General features: G+C 44.9%; 1 protein-coding gene across 3 annotated transcripts in view; it reads right to left on the bottom strand.

The window, feature by feature from the left end:
• Positions 1–25959, bottom strand: part of LOC123997910 (paralemmin-1-like) — a 63470-nt gene that overhangs the window by 30010 nt on the left and 7501 nt on the right. For all 3 annotated transcript variants that reach the window (XM_046302631.1, XM_046302640.1, XM_046302648.1), the window contains exons 2-3: positions 12737–12782; positions 3539–3619 (exon numbers count right to left, since the gene is read on the bottom strand). In XM_046302631.1, the coding sequence (XP_046158587.1) occupies positions 3539–3619; positions 12737–12782 (127 nt within the window). The remainder of the gene's footprint in view (positions 1–3538; positions 3620–12736; positions 12783–25959) is intronic.

A 25959-nucleotide genomic window follows, 5' to 3' on the forward strand; every position in this document is an offset into this window, starting at 1 on the left:
AGCATGACATACCAGAGCATGAAGTACCAGAACATGAAGTACCAGAACATGAAGACCAAGAGCAAGAAGTACCAGAGCATTTTTTTTACCTTTATTTAACCAGGCAAGTCAGTTAAGAACAGATTCTTATTTTCAATGACGGCCTAGGAACAGTGGGTTAACAGCCTGTTCAGGGGCAGAACGACAGATTTGTACCTTGTCAGCTCGGGGGTTTGAACTCGCAACCTTCCGGTTACTAGTCCAACGCTCTAACCACTAGGCTACGCTGCCGCCCCATGACGTACCAGAGCTTAGCGTACAAGAGCATGAAGAACCAGAGCATGAAGAACCAGAGCACGACGTACCAGAGAGTGACGAACCAGAGAGTGACGTACCAGAGCATGACGAGCCACAGCATGACGTACCAGAGCTTAGCGTACAAGAGCATGAAGTACCAGAGCATGACGTACCACAGAGTAGCATACCAGAGCATGAAGTACCAGAGCATAGCATACCAGAGCACGAAGTACCAGAGCATGACGTACCAGAGCATGACGTACCAGAGCGTAGGGTACCAGAGCATGAAGATCCAGAGCACAACGTACCAGAGCACGACGTACCAGAGAGTGACGAACCAGAGAGTGACAAACCAGAGCATGACAAACCAGAGCGTGACATACAAGAGTATGATGTACCAGAATGTAATGTCTAGAGCATGATGTACCAGAACATGACGAACCAGAGCATGACGTACCAGAGCATGACGTATCAGAGAATGACGAACCAGAGAATGACAAACCAGAGAGTGACGTACCAGAGCATGACGAGCCACAGCATGATGTACCAGAGCTTAGCGTACAAGAGCATGAAGTACCAGAGCATGACGTACCACAGCATGGCGTACCAGAGCATGAAGTACCAGAGCATGACGTACCAGAGCATAGCGTACCAGAGCACGAAGTACCAGAGTATGACGTACCAGAGCATGACGTACCAGAAAATGACGTATCAGAGCGTGACGTACCAGAGCACGACATACCAGAGCGTAGCATACCAGCGCATAGCGTACCAGAGCACGAAGTACCAGAGAGTGACATACCAGAGCGTGACATACAAGAGTATGATGTACCAGAGCGTAACGTCCAGAGCATGACGTACCAGAACATGACGAATCAGAGAGTGACGTACCAGAGCATAGCATACCAGAGCATGCCGTACCAGAGCATGACGTACCAGAGCGTAGGGTACCAGAGCATGACGTACCAGAGCATGACGTACCAGAGAGTAGACTACCAGAGCATGAAGTACCAGAGAATGCCGTACAAGAGCGTAGCATACAAGAGCTTGACGTAACAGAGCATGACGTACCAGAGTGTGACATACAAGAGTATGATATGCCAGAGTGTAGCGTCCAGAGCATGACGTACCAGAGCATGACATACCAGAGAGTGACGTACCAGAGAGTGATGTACCAGAGAGTGACGTACCAGAGCGTGATGTACCAGAGCGTGACGTACCAGAGCGTGACGTACCAGAGCGTGACGTACCAGAGAGTGACGTACCAGAGCGTGACGTACCAGAGCGTGACGTACCAGAGCGTGACGTACCAGAGCGTGACGTACCAGAGCGTGACGTACAAGAGCGTGACATACAAGAGTATGACATACAAGAGTATGACGTACCAGAGCATGATGTACCAGAGCATAGCATACCAGAGCATGACGAACCAGAGCATGACGTACTAGAGCGTAGCATACCAGAGCATTAAGAACCAGAGCATGATGTACCAGAGCACAACATACCAGAGCGTAGCGTACCAGATCATGACGTACCAGAGCATGGCGTACCAGAGCACGGCGTACCAGAGCGTGACGTACCAGAGAGTGACGTACCAGAGAGTGACGTACCAGAGAGTGACATACAAGAGTGTGACATACAAGAGTATGATATACCAGAGTGTAGCGTCCAGAGCATGACGTACCAGAACATGACGTATCAGAACATGATGTACCAGAGCATGACGTACAAGAGCGTAGCGTACAAGAGCTTGACGTACCAGAGCATGATGTACGAGAAATTACGTAACAGACCATGACGTAACAGAGAATGACATACCAGAGCATGACATACCAGAGCATAGCTTACCAGAGCATGACGAACCAGAGCATGACGTATTAGAGCATAGCGTACCAGAGCATGACGTACCAGATCATGACGTACCAGAGCATGGCGTACCAGAGCACGGCGTACCAGAGCGTGACGTACCAGAGAGTGACGTACCAGAGAGTGACATACAAGAGTGTGACATACAAGAGTATGATATACCAGAGTGTAGCGTCCAGAGCATGACGTACCAGAACATGACGTATCAGAACATGATGTACCAGAGCATGACGTACAAGAGCGTAGCGTACAAGAGCTTGACGTACCAGAGCATGATGTACGAGAAATGACGTAACAGACCATGACGTAACAGAGAATGACATACCAGAGCATGACATACCAGAGCATAGCTTACCAGAGCATGACGAACCAGAGCATGACGTATTAGAGCATAGCGTACCAGAGCATGACGTACCAGAGCATGACGTACCAGAGCACGACATACCAGAGCGTAGCGTACCAGAGCATGACGAACCAGAGCATGAAGTACCAGAGCATGAAGTACCAGAGCATGAAGTACCAGAGCATAACGTACCAGAGCATAACGTACCAGAGCATAACGTACCAGAGCACGACATACCAGAGCGTAGCGTACCAGAGGATGACGTACCAGAGCATGACGTACCAGAGCCTGATGTACCAGAGCGTAGCGTACCAGAGCATGACGAACCAGAGCATGACATACAAGAGCGTAGCGTACAAGAGCTTGACGTACCAGAGCATGATGTACGAGAAATGACGAAACAGAGCATGACATACCAGAGCATGACGTACCAGAGCATGACGTACCAGAGCATGACGTACCAGAGCATGACGTACCAGAGCATGACGTACCAGAGCATGACGTACCAGAGCATGACGTACCAGAGCGTAGGACACCAGAGCATGACGAACCAGAGCATGACGAACCAGAGCATGACGTACTAGAGCGTAGCGTACCAGAGCATGACGTACCAGAGTGTAGCGTACCAGAGCATGACGTACTAGAGCGTAGCGTACCACCGCATGAAGTACCAGAGTATGATGAATCAGAGCATGACGTACCAAAGCACAGGGTACCAGAGCATGACTATCTGATATTTAACTGATACAACAGGTAGAGATAGACGATCAAGACATTTGTTTTCCAGCGTTAAAATAAAACTGAAGTTTTCAAAGCTCCTGCACTCAATTCCATTGTAATGTAAAGCCCACATAAATGTCCCCTCAACCCCCAGTGTCTCCCTACCTCTCAGTATCCCCCCCAGCGTCCCCTAACCCCCAGTTCCCCCAGTGTCACCCCACCACTCAGTGTCTCCCCAGTGTCCCGCAGTGTCCCCCCACCTCCCAGTGTCCCCCACCCCTCAGTGCCTCCCTTCCCCCAGTTTCCAATCATGTCCCAGGTCCCCCTTCTTACCTTGAGATGTGAAAGCTGTCTCCTGTCATCTTCCAGCTGCCTCTTTTTGTTCTCGACCTCTATCTGCCTCTTCCTCTTCTCCTGTTGGTGCATAGGGAAAACACAGAGTAGAGCTGATATGATCACCCCAAGAAACAGTGGCAACCTCTTCTACCCCTGTAGGTTCCTGTTGCTCAGTGGATTGGGGCATATCGCCAGCAACACTGGAATCGTCTCCGTTTTCTAGTAAACAGTGACATAACAGTGAGTAACCATTACGGCACTAAATTCCCAGTGCAACTGATATTTGGCCTCATTTCATTTGTGTCTTGGACTCCTCAGCTGGAATAAATATGTAAAAACTCAAACTTTCATCTACTAAAGACCAGTACTAACCATATTCAAGTGTGTACAGAAATATACAAGAATACTTTTTTATTCTCGTGTGTATTTACAGAGAGGCTACTGTCCAGACTGTCCATTCAATCTCCTCAGTAAATACAATCTACCACAGATCATAGCAATAGAGAAATGAAAGGTCCACACTGTTAGAAGGGCTACACTCCTGACACAGACCCTGTGGCTGTAGTGGCCAACTACAGATATAAGATTTACTAGGCCATTCCACCCTAGTACAGAGGAAACCATAAACATTCTCCTCCTGAAGAGCTGTCCTGCTCAACAGTTACATACTTTGGCATGTGCTGTGCCACAGTGTCCCTCCTTCAGGCTTGGTATTTTGATATGAAAGAGTTGTTTGAAAGGGCATTCTAGGCTGAATGTCATACAGTGCTGGATAAGGTGACTAATCTAAATCAATATGTGCTCTATGTTGAGTATACAGAAGGTTTGCTGGATAGAAATGGTTTACTTGAGGTTATAGGAACACATGGCATGACTCTCTTATACCCCAAGATGACTTGGACTAATTCAAGTCCTTATATTCAACCTCCCAAACACACACGCATGCACATGAACAGATGCACGCAACACACACACACACACACACACACACACACACACACACACACACACACACACACACACACACACACACACACACACACACACACACACACACACACACACACACACACACACACACACACACCTTTATTTGAATCCACCAATCATGTATCATCAAGACGGATTCAAACATTTAAAAGTTCTGCGACACAAGGACACTGCCAGCTAGCCTACTTCAGCAGTACTGTATCATTTTAATCATTTTAGTCAATAAGATTCTTGCTACGTAGCTTAACTTTCTGAACATTCGAGACGTGTAGTCCACTTGTCATTCCAATCTCCTTTGCATTAGTGTAGCCTCTTCTGTAGCCTGTCAACTATGTGTCTGTTTATCCCTGTTCTCTCCTCTCTGCACAGACCATACAAACGCTCCACACCGCGTGGCCGCGGCCACCCTAATCTGGTGGTCCCAGCGCGCACGACCCACGTGGAGTTCCAGGTCTCCGGTAGCCTCTGGAACTGCCGATCTGCGGTCAACAAGGCAGAGTTCATCTCAGCCTATGCCTCCCTCCAGTCCCTCGACTTCTTGGCACTAACGGAAACATGGATCACCACAGACAACACTGCTACTCCTACTGCTCTCTCTTCGTCTGCCCACGTGTTCTCGCACACCCCGAGAGCTTCTGGTCAGCGGGGTGGTGGCACCGGGATCCTCATCTCTCCCAAGTGGTCATTCTCTCTTTCTCCCCTTACCCATCTGTCTATCGCCTCCTTTGAATTCCATGCTGTCACAGTTACCAGCCCTTTCAAGCTTAACATCCTTATCATTTATCGCCCTCCAGGTTCCCTCGGAGAGTTCATCAATGAGCTTGATGCCTTGATAAGCTCCTTTCCTGAGGACGGCTCACCTCTCACAGTTCTGGGCGACTTTAACCTCCCCACGTCTACCTTTGACTCATTCCTCTCTGCCTCCTTCTTTCCACTCCTCTCCTCTTTTGACCTCACCCTCTCACCTTCCCCCCCTACTCACAAGGCAGGCAATACGCTCGACCTCATCTTTACTAGATGCTGTTCTTCCACTAACCTCATTGCAACTTCCCTCCAAGTCTCCGACCACTACCTTGTATCCTTTTCCCTCTCGCTCTCATCCGACACCTCCCACACTGCCCCTACTCGGATGGTATCGCGCCGTCCCAACCTTCGCTCTCTCTCCCCCGCTACTCTCTCCTCTTCCATCCTATCATCTCTTCCCTCCGCTCAAACCTTCTCCAACCTATCTCCTGATTCTGCCTCCTCAACCCTCCTCTCCTCCCTCTCTGCATCCTTTGACTCTCTATGTCCCATATCCTCCAGGCCGGCTCGGTCCTCCCCTCCCGCTCCGTGGCTCGATGACTCATTGCGAGCTCACAGAACAGGCCTCCGGGCAGCCGAGCAGAAATGGAGGAAAACTCGCCTCCCTGCGGACCTGGCATCCTTTCACTCCCTCCTCTCTACATTTTCCTCCTCTGTCTCTGCTGCTAAAGCCACTTTCTACCACGCTAAATTCCAAGCATCTGCCTCTAACCCTAGGAAGCTCTTTGCCACCTTCTCCTCCCTCCTGAATCCTCCTCCCCCTCCCCCCCTCCTCCCTCTCTGCAGACGACTTCGTCAACCATTTTGAAAAGGTCGACGACATCCGATCCTCGTTTGCTAAGTCAAACGACACCGCTGGTTCTGCTCACACTGCCCCACCCTGTGCTCTGACCTCTTTCTCCCCTCTCTCTCCAGATGAAATCTCGCGTCTTGTGACGGCCGGCCGCCCAACAACCTGCCCGCTTGACCCTATCCCCTCCCCTCTTCTCCAGACCATTTCCGGAGACCTTCTCCCTTACCTCACCTCGCTCATCAACTCATCACTGACCGCTGGCTACGTCCCTTCCGTCTTCAAGAGAGCGAGAGTTGCACCCCTTCTGAAAAAACCTACACTCGATCCCTCCGATGTCAACAATTACAGACCAGTATCCCTTCTTTCTTTTCTCTCCAAAACTCTTGAACGTGCAGTCCTTGGCCAGCTCTCCCGCTATCTCTCTCTGAATGACCTTCTTGATCCAAATCAGTCAGGTTTCAAGACTAGTCATTCAACTGAGACTGCTCTCCTCTGTATCACGGAGGCGCTCCACACTGCTAAAGCTAACTCTCTCTCCTCTGCTCTCATCCTTCTAGATCTATCGGCTGCCTTCGATACTGTGAACCATCAGATCCTCCTCTCCACCCTCTCCGAGTTGGGCATCTCCGGCGCGGCCCACGCTTGGATTGCGTCCTACCTGACAGGTCGCTCCTACCAGGTGGCGTGACGAGAATCTGTCTCCTCACCACGCGCTCTCACCACTGGTGTCCCCCAGGGCTCTGTTCTAGGCCCTCTCCTATTCTCGCTATACACCAAGTCACTTGGCTCTGTCATAACCTCACATGGTCTCTCCTATCATTGCTATGCAGACGACACACAACTAATCTTCTCCTTTCCCCCTTCTGATGACCAGGTGGCGAATCGCATCTCTGCATGTCTGGCAGACATATCAGTGTGGATGACGGATCACCACCTCAAGCTGAACCTCGGCAAGACGGAGCTGCTCTTCCTCCCGGGGAAGGACTGCCCGTTCCATGATCTCGCCATCACGGTTGACAACTCCATTGTGTCCTCCTCCCAGAGCGCTAAGAACCTTGGTGTGATCCTGGACAACACCCTGTCGTTCTCAACCAACATCAAGGCGGTGGCCCGTTCCTGTAGGTTCATGCTCTACAACATCCGCAGAGTACGACCCTGCCTCACACAGGAAGCGGCGCAGGTCCTAATCCAGGCACTTGTCATCTCCCGTCTGGATTACTGCAACTCGCTGTTGGCTGGGCTCCCTGCCTGTGCCATTAAACCCCTTCAACTCATCCAGAACGCCGCAGCCCGTCTGGTGTTCAACCTTCCCAAGTTCTCTCACGTCACCCCGCTCCTCCGTTCTCTCCACTGGCTTCCAGTTGAAGCTCGCATCCGCTACAAGACAATGGTGCTTGCCTACGGAGCTGTGAGGGGAACGGCACCTCAGTACCTCCAGGCTCTGATCAGGCCCTACACCCAAACAAGGGCACTGCGTTCATCCACCTCTGGCCTGCTCGCCTCCCTACCACTGAGGAAGTACAGCTCCCGCTCATCCCAGTCAAAGCTGTTCGCTGCTCTGGCCCCCCAATGGTGGAACAAACTCCCTCACGACGCCAGGACAGCGGAGTCAATCACCACCTTCCGGAGACACCTGAAACCCCACCTCTTTAAGGAATACCTAGGATAGGATAAGTATTCCCCCCCCTTTAAGATTTAGATGCACTATTGTAAAGTGACTGTTCCACTGGATGTCATAAGGTGAATGCACCAATTTGTAAGTCGCTCTGGATAAGAGCGTCTGCTAAATGACTTAAATGTAAATGTTAAATGACACATAAGGATACAAAAAGCACCTTGTCCATCCACACAGCTAGGCTGCCCTTAACGGCTGAAACAGAGCAGTACCTTGCCGGTTACTTTGCCATAGTCTGAGACAGGCGTGCCATCTGAAGGCCACATACCGTAAGCCTATGTATGTGGCCGAGACTGACAAATATCAGCGCCACCAACTTGCACTTATATCCCAGGCTGTTCAAGCGCGATACAAGGGCCTGGAATTTAAGAAGCTTGTCAGAGGCCGGATCCATGTAATAATCAAATGAGCAGCCCACTTCCAAAATGTTCTTCCCCCACATACACACAATGAGCCGTGCATTTCTCATTGTGCCAGGCAAAGGAGGCTCCGAGGAGGAGGAAGGGGAGACCCATCCTACTCGGTGCATTTAATAAAATAAAAACAGTGAAACATTTTAAAAAGTTAGACTTTTTGGATAAAACTATACAAAATTCACTCCCGTTCAAAAGTTTGGGGTCACTTAGGAATGTCCTTGTTTTTGAAAGAAAAGCACATTTTTTGTCTGTTAAAATAACATCAAATTGATCAGAAATACAGTGCAGACATTGTTAATGTTGTAAATGACTATTGTAGCTGGAAATGGCTGATTGTTAATGGAATATCGACATAGGCATACAGAGGCCCATTATCATTAACCATCACTCCTGTGTTCCAATGGCACGTTGTGTTAGCTAATCCAAGTTTCCAATTTTAAAAGCATAATTGATCATTAGAAAACACGTTTGCAATTATGCTAGCACAGCTGAAAACTGTTGTCCTGATTAAAGAAGCAATATAACTGGCCTTCTTAAAAATAGTTGAGAATCTGGCGCATCAGCATTTGTGGGTTCGATTACAAGCTCAAATGGCCAGAACAAAGGACTTTATTCTGAAACTCATCAGTCTATTCTTGTTCTGAGAAATGAAGGCTATTACATGCGAGAACTTGCCATGAAACTGAAGATCTCGTACAACGCTGTGTACTACTCCCTTCACAGAACAGAGGAAACTGTCTCTAACCAGAATATAAAGTGGAGTGGGAGGCCCCGGTGCACAACTGAGCAAGAGGACAAGTACATTAGAGTGTCTAGTTTGAGAAGCAAACACCTCACAAGTCCTCAACTGGCAGCTTCATTGAATAGTACCCGCAAAACACCAGTCTCAACGTCAACAGTGAAGAGGCGACTCCGGGAGGCAGAGTTGCAAAGAAAAAGACACATCTCAGACTGGCCAATAAAAATAAAAGATTAAGATGGGCAAAATAACACAGACATCGGACAGAGGAACTTTCATTCATAGGCTTGGTTGTAACAACCTCATGATTAGTCCAAGGAAAATGTGAGTATCATGTAGTAGCCTAAACCTATCGATGTTACATTGAGCTGAGTGAATGGAATATGAATGACCGTCATCCAACATGCCTTAATAGCAATAAGGCCATTTTCATAAAACATAAAAAAATCTTCCTTAAATTTAAACAGCACCAATCGCAACTGGTGGCAGAGTATTATGTTTAAAAGATCATGACTTCGTCTCTGCTCTGTCTCCAGACAAGCCAGCTCCAAGCCAGCTCCAAGCATTAGAAATACAATTCACAAGCCTGCCAACTGAAACCCAATCAAAGACAATCCACTTACCCCTAAACCCAGGCACTTGTTGATCAGATAATTATTGGATAGGGTGTGAGCAATATGGTTGAAACTATCAGCCTATTGGGGGTGGGGGGATACGGTAATAAGTTATTGGCTGAGCCTTTCACATGCCAATGTGATAGCCAACGCCTCGTTCTTTCCATCTTTGCTCTGTGTTGGATAAACTGGCCCTGTCTGTGATTGTTTTCTCCACATCTGTCTCCGTCTCTGTTCCCCTCAGTTTTTTTAGCACAGTATAAAGATGTATGCATTTCCTCCTTCTCTTCACTCTGCCAAAAATAACAATGTTCTGCTAGCTTGTGAACAGGTGTGATAATGCTGTCAGCAGTTTCACCCTGCTCCTGTTTGCCCACATTAAACCTAGCTCTCTCAAATACAATGTTGTGTCGCCTTAGGAAATGCATTTCAAAACGATCTTAACGGCACTGGAGTTACGTTTCTCTTCCTCAGTCAAAGGTGAAGGATTTATTATATCCTCAACTTCATCACCCATAGAGTAAATCAGTGTATTAACTTGAAATGCCACATTTTTCAAGTTTAAGCCTGAAGCTACTCTGTACCTTTCAAATCTATTTTGGCCCATTTTGAATGTCTCTGAGGGATTCGGCTACTTCAGCCACACTCTTTCAACGTGACACCATCATAGGAAGCCATCTTATGATGGATGCCATCTTTCCAACAAGTCAGTTGGTCAAATTTCTGCTGTTACTGTTAAAAGTGGACATGTCTAGGAGCAACAACAGCTCAGCCACGAAGTGGTAGGACACACAAGCTCACAGAATAGGACTGCCGAGTGCTGAATCTTAACGCTACAACATAGATGATTCCAACTTTGTGGCAACAGTTTGGGGAAGGCCCTTTCCTGTTTCAGCATGCCCCCATGCACAAAGCGAGGTCCATACAGAAACGGATGGTTGATACCGGTGTAGAAGAACTTGACAGGCCTGCACAGAGCCCTGCCCTCAACTCCATCGAACACCTTTGGAATGCCGACTGCGAGCCAAGCCTAATCGCCCAACATCAGTGCCCAAACTCACGATGCTCTCTTGTGGCTAAATGGAAGCAAGTCCCTGTAGCAATGTTACTACAACATCTAGTGGAAAGCCATCCCAGAATAGTGGAGGCTGTAATTGTATTTATTTTATTTGACCTTTATTTAACTAGGCAAGTCAGTTAAGAACAAATTCTTATTTTCAATTACGGCCTAGGAACAGTGGGTTAACTGCCTGTTCAGGGGCAGAGCGACAGATTTGTACCTTGTCAGCTCAGGGGTTTGAACTTGCAACCTTCCAGTTACTAGTCCAACGCTTTAACCACTAGGCTACCCTGCCACCCATTACCCTGTCGCAGCAAAGGGGGGACCAATTCCATATTAATGCCCATGATTTTTCAGCAGCAGGGACTGGGAGACTAGTCAGGATCGAGGGAAAGATGAACAGCGTAAAGTACAGAGATCCTTGATGAAAACCTACTCCAGAGCACTCATCACCTCAGACTTGGGCAAAGGTTCACCTAACAGGACAACGGCCCTAAGCACACAGCCAAGAACAACGCAGGAGTTGCTTGGGGACAAATCTCTGAATGTCCTTGAGTGGTCCAGCCAGAGCCCGGATTTGAACCCGATCAAAGATCTCTGTAGAGACTTGAAAATAGCTGTCTAGCGACACTCCCCATCTAACCTGACAGAGCTTGAAAGGATCTGCAGAGGAGAATGGGAGAAACTCCCCAAATACAGGTGTGCCAAGCTTGTAGCGTCATACCCAAGAAGACTCAAGGCTGTAATCACTACCAAAGGTGCTTCAACAAAGTACTGATTGAAGGGTCTGAATACTTATGTATATGTGATATCTGTTATTTTTATTTTACACATTTACATACATTCCTAAAAAATCAGTTTTTGTTTCGTCATTATGGTGTATTGTGTGTAGATTGATGAGGAAAATAAACAATTTAATCAATTTTAGAGTAAGGCTGTAATCAATTTTAGAGTAAGGCTGCTCTAGCATCTCAGTGCTAGAGGCATTACTGCAGTCCCTGGTTCGAATCCAGGATGCATCAGATCCAACTGTGATTGGGAGTCCCACGGGGTGGCGCACAATTGGCCCAGCATCACCGGGGTAGGCTGTCATTGCAAATAAGAATTTGTTCTTAACTGACTTTCCTAGTTAAATAAAAGGTTAAAGATGGCTGGCTCAGTTGGTTAGTGCAGAGTTTATAACACTACAGTAGTGGGTTCAATTACCATGTGGGCAGAATGAGCTAAATTATTTTACTATCGTTATGGAAGACATAAGGCTGATAGAAAGAGAGGGGAGGGGAGTTGAGGGTATAGGCATGAGGCTGTATTGGAAGTGAGTGTTTGTTAGCATTTTTATTTACAGTGCCCATTTAAACTGTGCAGTCTGCAGCACTGGCCTTGGCTAAGTCTGTCTGTAGTTTTTCTCATGCAGCACTATTAAAAAGGGTACGAATTAAATTGAAAGAATGAGAGAAGGAGACAGAGCGAGAGAGGAGGAGAGAGAGAGGGAAAAGGGTGTGTAGAGGAAAGGGGAGGTAGAGATGGAGGCATAGATAGACAGGTGAGTACCTCTCTCTCCATCCAGGCAAAGAATGAATAAGGCAGAATCTTTAAAGATAAATGTGTGTGTGTGTGTGTGTGTGTGTGTGTGTGTGTGTGTGTGTGTGTGTGTGTGTGTGTGTGTGTGTGTGTGTGTGTGTGTGTGTGTGTGTGTGTGTGTGTGTGTGTGTGTGTAGGGCAGATAAAGACATAGCGAAAGATTGTTATAAGGAGAGCAAGATAGAGGAGAAAGAGTTTGGGGCTGAAAGACACGGGCTTAGGAATGAAAGGTTTTAATTCTCCTTCCCAGTTGGTAAGAATGAATGATTAAAGCCTCAAAAGATGAATGCGCGAAACGCTCATGGAACACCCTCGGAAAGCTCAAGACGTAAATGAAAGTGGATGAGGAAATCTCCAATAAAATCCATCAAACCCCAACCAGTCCATCTACAACTCTATACAAGCGTATTAGGTGCTGCAATCGTTTCCCTGCGCAGTAATGTCGGAGTATGTCAGTCTGTGTAGATTGTACTGTATAGAGTGTTTTGAGGGTGAGCGTGGAACAGATGATCTCATCACTTACCGCTATAGCCTGGATTCTCTCCTGCTGTGACAGCCCCTCAGACATCCTGCCAGAAAGAGAGAAACAATTGAAATGAGAGAAACAATTGAGAGAGAGAGAGAGAGAGAGAGAGAGAGAGAGAGAGAGAGAGAGAGAGAGAGAGAAGGGGAGGGAGAAACAGAGGTAGGAAGAGGGGGAAAGAGGGGGATGAAGGGAGGGTGGTAGAAAGAAGAAAAGGGTGGGTAGAGGAAGGGGGAAAAATAGAGAGAGAGAGAGAGAGAGAGAGAGAGAGAGAGAGAGAGAGAGAGAGAGAGAGAGAGGATGTTAAACACGGTTAACAAGAAACCCACAAGACAATTGGCCGTGAAGACAACATTCTGAAGACACAGCCAGTCTATTAGGTTTGTGGTCTTAGATACTATGGGTCTCTTTGCATTTGAAACATGTTGATGTTGAGAAGCATCCCATCCAGTCCCAGACGGGTGCATCCCATCCAGCACCATTCCATCCAGTCCCAGACTGTGTTGGTCAGGAGTGACCTTCCCCCCTCTGATAGCCCTGTTTGAAAGATGAGATGTACAACATGCCATGAGGGAACGCAGGAATGCCTGGCCTCCGCTACGGTCCTTCTCCACTGACCCAACACCCCCGCTACCCCAACATGTGTTGTCGCCCCCCCCCATATACCGTAACACACACCACCTGTAAAAATATCATGCGTTTTTCGGGGCTCCTAAGTGAAATATGCTTGGCTGATTGGTTTACAGTGGAAAGTGGTATGAGAAGCTGAGGGGGTAAGCGGAAAGAGTGGAAAGTGGGAGGTTATAATTTACAATGAGGGCCTTTATTTTAATTAACAAGGCGAGCCAGCAGAACTCAGCCTAGGACCATGTGTACCAGGCAAAAAAGAGGACAAAATGTTTTATTGTTTCAAATTTCAAGTTTTATTTGTCACGAGCACAAATGCTTAATTTGTAAGCCCTAGCCAACAGTGTAGTATTCAATATCAAAATATTATGGCTCATTTATTTTTTTAACCCAGAGAAATAAGAAATAAGAGAGGAAGATATATACAGAGATATATACACATTTACAATGTGCAGGGATACTGGAGTATTGAGGTAGATGTAAATATGTAGGCAGCCATTAGGAGAAAGTGACTGGTAACAGCATTAATAATAATAACAATAGTAAACAGCATAGCAGCAGCATAAGTGGTGAGTGGGTGCCTGTGTGGTGGGGAGAGTGTCTACGTAAGTGTGAGGTGTGGGTGAGTGCAAGAGTGTCAGTGTAGGTGGATGGATATACATGTAAACAGGGCTGAAAAGCTGAAAAGTGACTGGTAGCAGGAATATAGAAATAATTATGGTACTATACTAAATGGTAATATATACATGTAAACAGGGCTGAAAAGTGACTGGTAGCAGGAATATATAAATACGTATGATAATATACTAATGGTAATGTAAACAGGAGTAATAGTGACCAGTAGGATAAGAAATATATAGATAATACTGGTAATCAATAATCAATGCACAGCAGTGTAGTGGTAGAAATAAGTCGAATCAATAATCATACTCAACATTTCTATAGGCTATGCAATTGCGCAAGAAAACAGAGTGACGGCCTCTACTAAAAAGAGTAGGATCCAATCAGCCTTCTATAGGCTAGGCCTACTATATTTATTTCTCAACTTTCCTAATATTAAGCACATTGCTTATTTCTTCATACACTTTCCCTGACACCTAAAAGTATTTTTTTGACAGGAAAATGGTCCAATTCACACAACTTATCAAGAGAATATCCCTGGTCATCCATACTACCTCTTATTTTTTAAATATATATTTTTCTATTGTGTTATTGACTGTATGTTTGTTTATGTGTAACTCTGTTGTTGTTTCTGTCGCACTGCTTTGCTTTATCTTGGCCAGGTCTCAGTTGTAAATGAGACCTTTTTCTCAACTGGCCTACCTGGTTAAATAAAGGTGAAATAAAGAAATAAATATCTGGAAGACTCACTAAACACATGCTTGGTTTGTAAATGAATGTCAGAGTGTTGTAGTGTACCCCTGGCAATCCATGAATGTTAAAAAATAAAAAAAGAACATTGTCCTGTCTGATTTGCATAATATAAGGAATTTGAATTTATTAAATCATTTTACTTTTGATACTTAAGTACATTTTAGCAATTCCATTTACTTGTGATACTTAAGTATATTTCAAACCAAATACTTTTAGACTCTTACTCACTGGGTATTTTACTGTGAGACTTTTACTTGAGTCATTTTCTATTAAGGCATGTTAATTTTTTGTTTCTTTACTTCTAATTCTACTGCTAAGTATGACTTTTGACTACTTTTTCCACCACTGCCTGGCTTTCCCTCTGCCACTGTTTCGATGTAGGTGCATGATAATGGTCCATTCTAAATCGAAACTAATTTCACTCATATATTATTTCACTAAATCAAGAATAGTCTGATGGGTGACAATATTAGCCTATCACCTGTGAATGATGCCCAGCATAAAAAAATGCCTTTTTTCTCAACTTTTCAAATCATATTCGCAACAGTTTCAAGTTTGGGGAAGATAATTTTCACCATAAAAATGCACCTTTATAATAAAAGCATTACATGCATAATTGCATTTGTCGCCACATTTGATAATGGTGTTTTCCACCAATGGAACATTTGCCCTTTTAGCCTACTACCATGTGTGTATTGCTGCACTTATAATGTGAAGAAACAGCCTAATAGTTTATCAATATTTTAATCCAAACTTTCTAATCTGTTGTGTCAGCCACATTGGGTTTTTAATTTTTAGATGCTAGTAGTTGTATTAATTTGGGATCTATCGCATCCCCCAACTGTCCCAGACTATGTTTGGAATAGAATAGGCCAACTTTTGCACTATGGGGGACAGTAGATTGACATAGGCTAGAGCTTTTGCTGTTTGTTAGGCCTACTCCTCTTGTTGGCTGACGAAAAGTAAATGTGGACAGTTCTTCCAACATCTTCAATATGCACCCCTGAATTGGATAAGGCCACGCGCAGTTGCATCCCCGATGTGTCCGTCTTCACTTGTAGCCTGTGAGAAAGACCCCATCACGTGATGGAGAGGCATATGAGTGAGAGGTGATTTGGAGCGCACAGCACTCGGGGCCAAGGGCACAACAGCCACTGGCGGTAAAAGGCATTGATTTTTTTAGTGTGTATTATGGCCACACAAAGAGGATGCCGTCATAAAATTCTAGGCATTATCGAGTGCTAGTCAAATTGTGATTGAGTGAGTGATGTACTGTGTACAGCCCGTGCAAAAAAACTAAGCAGAGCTCATGCTTTTCAAGTTACTTTTTTCATATCATCATTAGAGTTTTTGGGAACAAGAATGATGGTAGTCAGCTTGAAACATGTGGGGATAACAGACATGGACAAGGAGAGGTTGAAAATGGGATGCTCCCTTTGAAAATTCTGTGTGATATATGCAAAACACATAGGTGTTTGCGTCGATGCTATGTCTCTGGGACAAAATGCTATTAGCGTATCACATGTGGCTCACCTTAGATGCTACGCTAGGCTAATGCTATTGCTTTGTGAGGCTTCGACTGCTAGGCCTGAGTATGCAGAGTTCAGCAGTGCTGCATCATGTAGATGGCTGTATTGTCTGAGGAAAATGAGTATCTACCAATAAGTAAAGGCTATCCACCAATAAGTAAAGGCTATCCACCAATAAGTAAAGGCTATCCACCAATAAGTAAAGGCTATCCACCAATAAGTAAAGGCTATCCACCAATAAGTAAAGGCTATCCACCAATAAGTAAAGGCTATCCACCAATAAGTAAAGGCTATCTACCAATAAGTAAAGGCTATCCACCAATAAGTAAAGGCTATCTACCAATAAGTAAAGGCTATCTACCAATAAGTAGAAGCTACCCACCAATCTGTACAGGCTAGGTTTGATGGAGGCTGTTGCGGTGGCTACAGTACATCAGGAGATAAACTAATTCACCCGAGTAGAAACCTTCAGAGCGCGAGTGGGTCAAAGTGTAGTGGTGAATCGATTACATAACCTTGCATTATTAATGTGTAAAACCAACCATTTAGACTGGATTTTTTTTGTTCCTTCCCAGCTGCAGCTCGGAATTCTCTAAAAACATCACACGCTAATTTTCTCACTGTCACATGCACATTTTCATGAAGTGCCAACAACGGCAGAAGGGTTCTGGTTTTGGTCAGCCCTCAAAGAGAAGCTTGTTCCTGTTCAACAGGCATTGCTTCTTTTTCATTTTTTTTATCCCATAAATTAATTGTTATGTTGCCCAATATTAGCCCTTGAAGCGTTTTGTCATTAGAAATAGGATGATGAATGCATCAATATGAGGCCAAACAAAATGGCTGTGGTAAATTGCTGTGGGAATGTTCAAACTTCCAGGATCAACACACATTTGGTTCTAATGCCTCTGGGGGTATTGCAGAGCACTGGTCAATTTCACTCATGAATATTGACCATGAACTGGTGCATCGTGTCCAGCCCTTTTCATTACACGTGAACATTTCATTGGAGGTGAATCTGAGGGCACTGTGACCTGATGTGTTTGTGTGTGAGAATGTGTGTGTGCGTGCATGCTTTCTTGCAAGCGTGTATGTGAGGGGGTTGTATGTGGGTGCATTCCAGAAGAGGACCTGTCAAAGCACCAGTAAAACTGCACTGCTGCAACAAGCTAAGCTCCATAGGGGCCTACAGGAGCTATATACAGATTGGGGGGGGGGGGGGGGGCTTAAGGGATCACACCTCAAATTTGACAGGGAGTCATTAATAGTGATATTACTAGTGACACTAATGACATAACTTCATACTACACACTCTAAGAAGAAACGGGTTCCAAAAGAGTTCTTTGCAGAGGGATATGTTTCTACCAAAAACCATTTTGCTCAGAAGAACCCTTTTTTGGAAGACAAGTCTTCTACCTAGAAACTTTAACATCATAAGAGCCATTTTGGAAGAAAGGGTTCTTTGATGATTCTTTGGAAGGCAAGAAGGGTTCTACATAGAACCATATATAATATTTCCCAGCATGCTCTATTTGAGTGAGAATTTCAGAATGTTTTGTTATGCTGTAATTTCTGTGTTTTTGCATTTACAGTGACTGGTTAATAGATTTTATGCTACACGAAAATAGCATAATACAGTTTAATACTGTCCATAATACAGTCCAATCTGTTGGATTTATTGCACCCGTAATTTAGGTTGTTCAAGTTTAGATGGTTGAGGTAGTGTCAGTAATTCATCTTCCCTACACTGGCAGTCATTCTGAATGCAAGATGTGGGTGATTAACAATTCGACTTGTTGGATATCCTAACACTGTCTGGATTCCGATCAATAGGAATTACAAATCACTTTGCCAACCAGCATAATGTAACTTGCAGGCCTGATGTATGTAAACCAGGAGATTCCTGACACCAGGAGATAGTCTATACTCGGTTTGTTGCTTTTATGAAATCGTTTTTATGAAATCGTTTTTTAATCATAGCTAAATTTGTATTGCTACGAAATCTGCAATGCGGTCAGCCTTTACATCTGGGACAGCAAGTTTTTGTTCCTGTTAAGTAGCAGTTAGCCTGCTCCATTTTCATGATGGCTAGCAGCTAAGGCTAGCAGTGCTAACCCACCAGTACTTTTATCCACAGCTGAGCACAAATACTTCAGGTGTGAAATGAATTCCACACAAGATGAAGATAAGGTGGAACTGGAAAATGGACAGAGATTTGTCTGCCCTAAATTCAGCATACACCATCGAGCAGCTTAGGGAAGAGATCTTTCGGCTGTTAGCTTGGCTGTGAGAAAAGAACAATCTGCTTTTAATAGTACACCGACTTTGCTGTAACCCAGGCAAATCAAATCTCAGTTTTAAATGCCTGATAGCAAAGCTGTCGGTGAGTTGGGCAGGGTTGATCTGTCCCAATCCAACAGACAGATATTCAGCTCAACTCCGCGGCCCATGGGAGACTGGACACTCGCAAGGCGTAAGAGATCGGGGAGGCAGTCTGGCCACCCTTCATCTATCCAAGAAGATCTGATCCAGCTTTCAAACAGCTTTTCCCAGCTTGAGACGGATCTACCAGCCCCGGGAGTCAGCACAGATCCTGGCCGCCATAGTTCAGAAGATCACTTCCCCATCGGATTCCATCACGACCACCATCATTGTGGGCAGCCGATACTGAGAGATTTTGGCTTGCCTACGATCTGTTGACCGACCAAGGTCCTCTGTCACCCAGGAGCCATTGTCCATGACATAAACTCCCTCCAGGAGCCTGACGCAAATTATATACTGCTTTCTCGGGAACAGGCCCAGATCTCCGTGATTTGCGTGAAGAGGAGGTGGAGAAAAAGGGGCCGGAAGGTGGGCTGCCTTCTGATAATTCAGGCGCGATCAAATAAACCCCCACTTCCTTCCATTCTGCTAGCAAACGTGCAATCTCTGGAGAATTAAATAGATGACCTACATGGCAGATAAAACTACCAACGGGACATTCAAAACTGTAATATCTTATGCTTCACAGAGTCGTGGCTGAATGGCGACACTATCAACATACAGCTGGCTGGTTATACGGTGTACCGGCAGGATAGAACAGCGGTGTCTGGTAAGACAAGTGGCGGGGAACAATGTATTTTGTAAATAACAGCTGGTGCACAATATCTAAGGAAGTTTTGAGCTATTGCTCGCTTGAGGTAGAGTATCTCATGATAAGTTGTAGACCACACTATCTACCTAGATAGTTTTCATCTGTATTTTTTGCAGCTGTTTACATACCACCACAGTCAGAGGCTGGAACTAAGATTGCATTGAATGATCTGTATTCCGCCATAAGCAAACAAGAAAACGCTCACCCATAGGCGGCGCTCCTAGTAGCTTTAATGCAGGGAAACTTAAATCTGTTTTGCCAAATTTCTATCAGCATGTTAAATGTGCCACCAGAGGGACAAAAACTCTGGACCACCTTTACTCCACACAGAGAGACATATACAAAGCTCTCCCTCGCCCTCCATTTGGAAAATCTGACTATAATTCTATACTCCTGATTCCTGCTTACAAGCAAAAATAAAAGCAGGGAGCATCAGTGACTAGATCAATAAAAAAACTGGTCAGATGTATACAGGGGGGTACCGGTACAAAGTCAATGTGTTAGTTGATTCCAATTTGTAAGTCGCTCTGGATAAGAGCGTCTGCTAAATGACCTAAATGTAATGTAAATGTAGTTGAGGTACACCACATCAGTCATGTACGTACATACCCCAACCAGAAGCCATGGATTACAGGCAACATCTGCTCTGAGCTAATGGCTAGAGCTGCCGCGTTCAAGGAGCGGGACTCTAACCCGGAAGCTTATAAGAAATCATGCTAAGCCCTCTGACTAACCATCAAACAGGCAAAGTGCCAATACAGGACTAAGATCGAATCATATTACACCGGCTCAGATGCTCGTCGGATGTGGCAGGGCTTGCAAACAATTACAAACTACAAAGGGAAGCACAGCTGAGAGCTGCCCAGTGACATGAGCCTGCGAGACTACTTCTATGCTCACTTCGAGGCAAATAACACTGAAACATGCATGACAGCACCAGCTGCTCCGGAAGACTGTGTGATCACGCTCTCCGATGTGAGTAAGACCTGTAAAAAGGTCAACATTCACAAAGCCGCAGGGCCAGACGGATTACCAGGACGTGTAATGCGGGCATGCGCTGAACGACTGGCAAGTGTCTACACTGACATTTTCAATGTCTCCCTGTCCGAGTCTGTAACAGCAACCTGTTTCAAGCAGACCACCATAGTATCTGTGCCCAAGAAAACTAAGTTAACCTGCCTAAATGACTACCGACTCGTAGCACTTATGTCTGTAGCCATGAAGTGCTTTGAAAGGCTGGTCATGGCTCACAACACCATCATCCCAGAAACCCTAGACCCACTCCAATTTGCATACTGCCCCAACAGATCCTTTCGCACCTGGACAAAAGGAAAAACAATGTGAGAATGCCATTCATTGATTACAGCTCAGCGTTCAACACCATAGTGCCCTCAAAGCACATCAATGAGCTAAGGACCCTGGGACTAAACACTTTCCTCTGCAACTGGATCCTGGATTTCCTGATGGGCCGCCCCCAGGTGGTAAGGGTAGGTAATAACACATCCGATACACTGATCCTCAACACAGAGGCTCCTCAGGGGTGCGTACTCAGTCCCCTCCTGTACTACCTGTTCATTCATGACTGCAAGGCCAGGCACGACTCCAACACCATCATTAAGTTTGATGATGACAACAGTGGTAGGCCTGATCACCGACAACAACGAGACAGCCTTTATGGAGGAGGTCAGAGACCTGGCCGTGTGGTGCCAGGACAACAACCTCTCCCTCAACGTGATCAAGACAAAGGAGATGATTGTGGACTACAGGAAAAAGAGGAAACTAACATGGTCCAAACACACCATGACATTCGTGTTGAGGGCACGACAAAACCTATTCCCCCTCAGGAGGTTCTTCAGATCTTCAAAAGGTTCTACAGCTGCACCAGAGAGCATGTTGACTGGTTGCATCACTGCCTGGTATGGCAACTGCTTGGCCACTGACCGCAAGGCACTACAGAGGGTAGTGCGAATGGCCCAATACATCACTGGGGCCAAGCTTCCTGCAATCCAGGACCTCTATTCCAGGCAGCGTCAGAAGAGGGCCCTAAAAATTGTCAAAGACTCCAGCAACCCTAGTCATAGACTGCTCTCTGCGATCGCACGGCAAGTGGTACCAGAGCGCCAAGTCTAGTTCCAAGAGGCTTCTAAATAGCTTCTAACCCCAAGTCATAAGTCTCCTAAACACCTAAGCAAATTGCTACCCGAACTATTTGCATTACACCCCCCCCACCACACACACACACACACTTTTACACCACTGCTACTCTTTGTTGTTATCATCTATGCATAGTCACTTGAATAACTCTACCTACATGTACATATTACCTCAACTAACCGGTGCCCCTGCACATTGACTCTGTACCGGTACCCCCCTGTATATGGTCTCGCTATTGTTATTTTACTGCTGCTCTTTAATTACTTGTTACTTTTATCTGTATTTTTTAAAACTGCAATGTTGGTTAGGGGCTCGAAAGTAAGCATTTCAATGTAAGGTGTACACCTGTTCTATTCGGCGCATGTGACTAATAACAGTTGATTTGATATGATTGGAAGTTTGATGATATGTGCTCTAGCCTACCACGCAAAGGCAATATGGATTTCTCTGGTTGACACGGACATGCTCAGGAAAGTGATACCACAACTTAAGCTTTCTACTTGCCTACTCAAACCTATCCCCATCACATTCTTCAAAACAGTTTTTAATTGCATACATGAAGTGCAAGCTATTGTTAATCACTCCCTGTTCACAGGCACTTCCCCCACTGCATTAAAACTGCTATGGTGAAAAGTAATCTAGATGCTTCAGCTCTTAGCAATTTTCAGCCAATCTCAAATCTTCCATTCTTAAGCAAAATTGTGTAGAAATTGGTTTTCAAATATCTTAAAAGTGCTAAATGTATTTTTTTTCAATCCAATCTGGTGTTCGTGCCCACCACAGCACAGAGACAGCCTTAGTTAAAGTAGTAAATTATCTTAGAGCCAACACAGATAACAAACAGCTCTCTGTCCTTGTATTCTTAGATTGAAGTGCTGCATTCAATACCTTTGACCATGATGTCCTTCTGGACAGACTGGAGAGGTGGGATCGCCTCTCTGGTCCAGTTCTAAATTGGTTTAGGACCTATTTAAGAGGTCACAGGTTTTTTTGTCACCCTTGGCAGCATTATCAGAAAACACAGCACTGCTTTTCACAGCTACGCAGCCGATACACATATATTTCTTTATATTTCTGTGTCACCAGAGGATTTTTAGCTCCATGGATAAATTATTAGACTGTATTAGTGATTTAAATCTTGGATGGGTCACAACTTCCCCCAGCTAAAGACTGAGGTACTTATTGTTAGAGCCAAAGCAAAGAGAGAGAATGTAGCTCCACATTTGATTTATTTATTCACGGACAATAAAGATAACACACCAGGTAAAAAACCTAGGTGTTATTTTAGATTCTGAACAAAACGTTGAATGTGACCAAAATAGGTTTTTACCACCTGAGGAACATTGCTGGCATTGGGCGGCAGGTAGCCTAGTGGTTAGAGTGTTGGGCAGATAACTGAAAGGTTGGAAGATCAAATTCCTGAGCTGACAAGGTAGAAATCTGTCATTCTGCCCCTGAACAAGGTAGTTAACCCACTGTTCCTAGGTCATCATTGAAATAAGAATTTGTTCTTAACTGACTTGCCTAGTTAAATAAATAAAAAAATTAAAATGCTGACGAGTGACTGTTTCTCTCTCTGCTGATGCAGAGAGACTCCTCCATGCTTTTATTATAAGCAGGCTTGACAACTGTAAAGCGCTCCTGTCTGGTCTACTCAAGAAAGCCATTGGTCAACTGCAAAACATACACAATGCTGCAGCATGGGTACTTACTAAAGACGAGATGGAGAGCACACATTACACCGGTTTTAAAGTCTCTGCACTGGCAGCCTGTGAGTTTTAGAATTAATTTTGAGATTCTTCTATTGGTTTTTAAATCAGTCCATGATTGTGCAGCCCAATACATGTCAGATGTGCTTTAAGTTATGTACCCAGTAGGTCCCTCGGGTCCTCTGGCACTGGCCTTTTAACTATCCCAAAGCCTAGGACCAAGAGGCATGGAGAGGCAGCCAGAGAACCTGAGGATGGCTGAAACGTAGAACATATGCAAACATATTTTTAGCTTTGCTTTTCCTTAGGGTGCTTTTTAGTCATTCAGTTTGTGTCATTCTTTAGTTGTTTATCTTATGTTTGTTGTGTAGTAAATATTTCAGCTTTTATTTTCATTGTTTTTTATTCATTTTTTCATGTAAAGCACATCCATGTCTGAAATGTGCTGTATAACTAAAGCTTGATTTCATTTAATTTGACCACTGTGTTAGGGTATAACTGGGGCCTCAAAGAAAGGCCTTATGATATATGTAATAAATTGTCATAAATAAAGGCTGGTGGAACCGTTCATAGAGGGTTCTAGGAAGGGTTCTCGGGAGAACCCTTTATAGAAGGTTTTAGGCAGAACCATATACAGGGGGTTATTTGAAAAACCCTGCATAGATGGTCCTAGATAGAACACTCTGCAAAGGGTTTTACCCAGCACCAAAAAGGGTTCCCCTATGAGGACAAACCAAAGCGCCCTGTATTGTTCTACATAGAAAAGGTTTTTCTTAGAGTGCAGTATATTGTTCCGATATAGAGATATACATATTGTGACGACCCTGGGTTTATAAGCGCAGAAATCGACCCGGCCGCTCAAGCATGCTTTTGCGGCACAGTCGATAGCGCGCCGGACCTCGGGCTCGAAGGTCAAGGGTTCGAGACCTGCTCCCTGCTGTTTCATTACACTATATTCCATGGATATTTTTAAACTACTGTGTTTCCACTTGCAGTAAATTGTGAAATTCTATGTGGTATTGGATCTTAGTCATACTTCTGTTAGAGGTGCTAACAGTAGTGCTGCCTGTATATTATTGTTGTATCATTATTGTTTATGCTTAGACCAGTTTGGCATCCCTGGATCCATTCCACATACCGGAATCCTACTCCTTGGGAACACTGCAGGCTTTTCAAGGATTCAAATTTCCCCTCAGAATCAGTGATTTCGGGATATGTACTCTGGAGTCTGGTGTCAGTGAGAGCAAGGACAATGACACGGTTCTGTGTGTGGGAAACAAAAAATATCATGTGAAATATGTCCACTCAGATTAGATGAGGCAGGTAAAAAGTTAAAGGGAGATGGGGAAATTAGTGAGCACAGGTGCAGAGTCACTTCAAATACTAAGAGATGTGTCCCGCTTAGTTGATGTGGTCTGGGGATTTCTAGAGGGCGTGGTGCTGAGTGCTTCATAATAACAATTCAGAAACCAAAGCATAAACCGAACAGTTTCTTCAGCAAGATACTTGGTCAAATATGACAGAATGATGAGCTTCCTTTTAAAAGAAATGCAGTGTTAGTGCAGAGGCACCTACGATCACTAGCAATGTAATAATACACATTTTACGCTGATTTCTTTGCCATTTCTCTGTATCCTTCCTGAGAAAAAAAAACAGCTCATTGAGAATAAGGAATCTAAGGCATTTATTCTGTATTTCCAAAGAAATCAAAACACACAAATGAGCTGAAACATGTTTTTCCTCCCAGGCAGAGAGTATGTCTAGCTGGACCAGCCTATTTTACTCTCCTTCTGTTTCCACTGTAAGGTCTTCAATTCAAGGCCCTACACTTCACTGGTCAGGCGTTCTGTTTTGAAAGCAGGGCTGAGTATGTCTTGCTGTCACCCCCCCCCCCAAAAAAAAAACATGCAGGCGGGTGACAAAGAGAAGCTTTAAGGCTTCATGACCAACACCACTGTCCCTCGCAATGACAGAAAATATTCTGCAGAGTCGGCAAAGGGAAGCTCTAGAGAGCCTGATTCGCCCTGATTCGCTCTAGTCTGCAGTGTAATGTGATCGAGGCCAACGGGCATATCCTGTCCCTCGTCACATGGAGGGAGACGTGCGGGACACAGACACAATGACAGGCTGGGTGGGGTCACATCATGCAGACCGACAATGAGACAGTAAAAAAATAAGGACTTGGGGTTTTTTCTATCCCCAAACACAACACTGTGGCACTTCCTCCAACACCCTCTACAAGCAGCAACAGAAGGAAGGGGCACGGAGTCAGACACCACTACTAATCTCAACAAATGGTATTGCCCTGCTGGCCTGCTGAGAATAGGGTGGGGTACTTGCACTGAATACACATAAATCTAGTCTTTATTTAGGTTGGTAAAATATCTCATTTTAGTGTCCTTTTGACTTTACCACAGCTTATCTGGTCCTACAAAAGCTATTAAGCTATTGGTAACATGGTTAACCAATTTGGATTTTGTTGTTAGAACATTACATAATCAAAATGTGTTGTTGACAACATAATGAAAATGGCTGTCTGTTAGCCTCAATAAATAGACAACATTTGCTGTAGTTTAACATGTTTTTGCATGTATAGATATTTTTTTTATTTGACATGACTTGAAAAAAACGCATGACTCGACATGACTTGCTCTTAGAATGTGCGACTTGGACTTGACTCTTTCTACTTGGGACTCGACT

This window comes from Oncorhynchus gorbuscha, linkage group LG02 (assembly GCF_021184085.1).
Source record: "Oncorhynchus gorbuscha isolate QuinsamMale2020 ecotype Even-year linkage group LG02, OgorEven_v1.0, whole genome shotgun sequence".
NCBI lineage: Eukaryota > Metazoa > Chordata > Actinopteri > Salmoniformes > Salmonidae > Oncorhynchus > Oncorhynchus gorbuscha.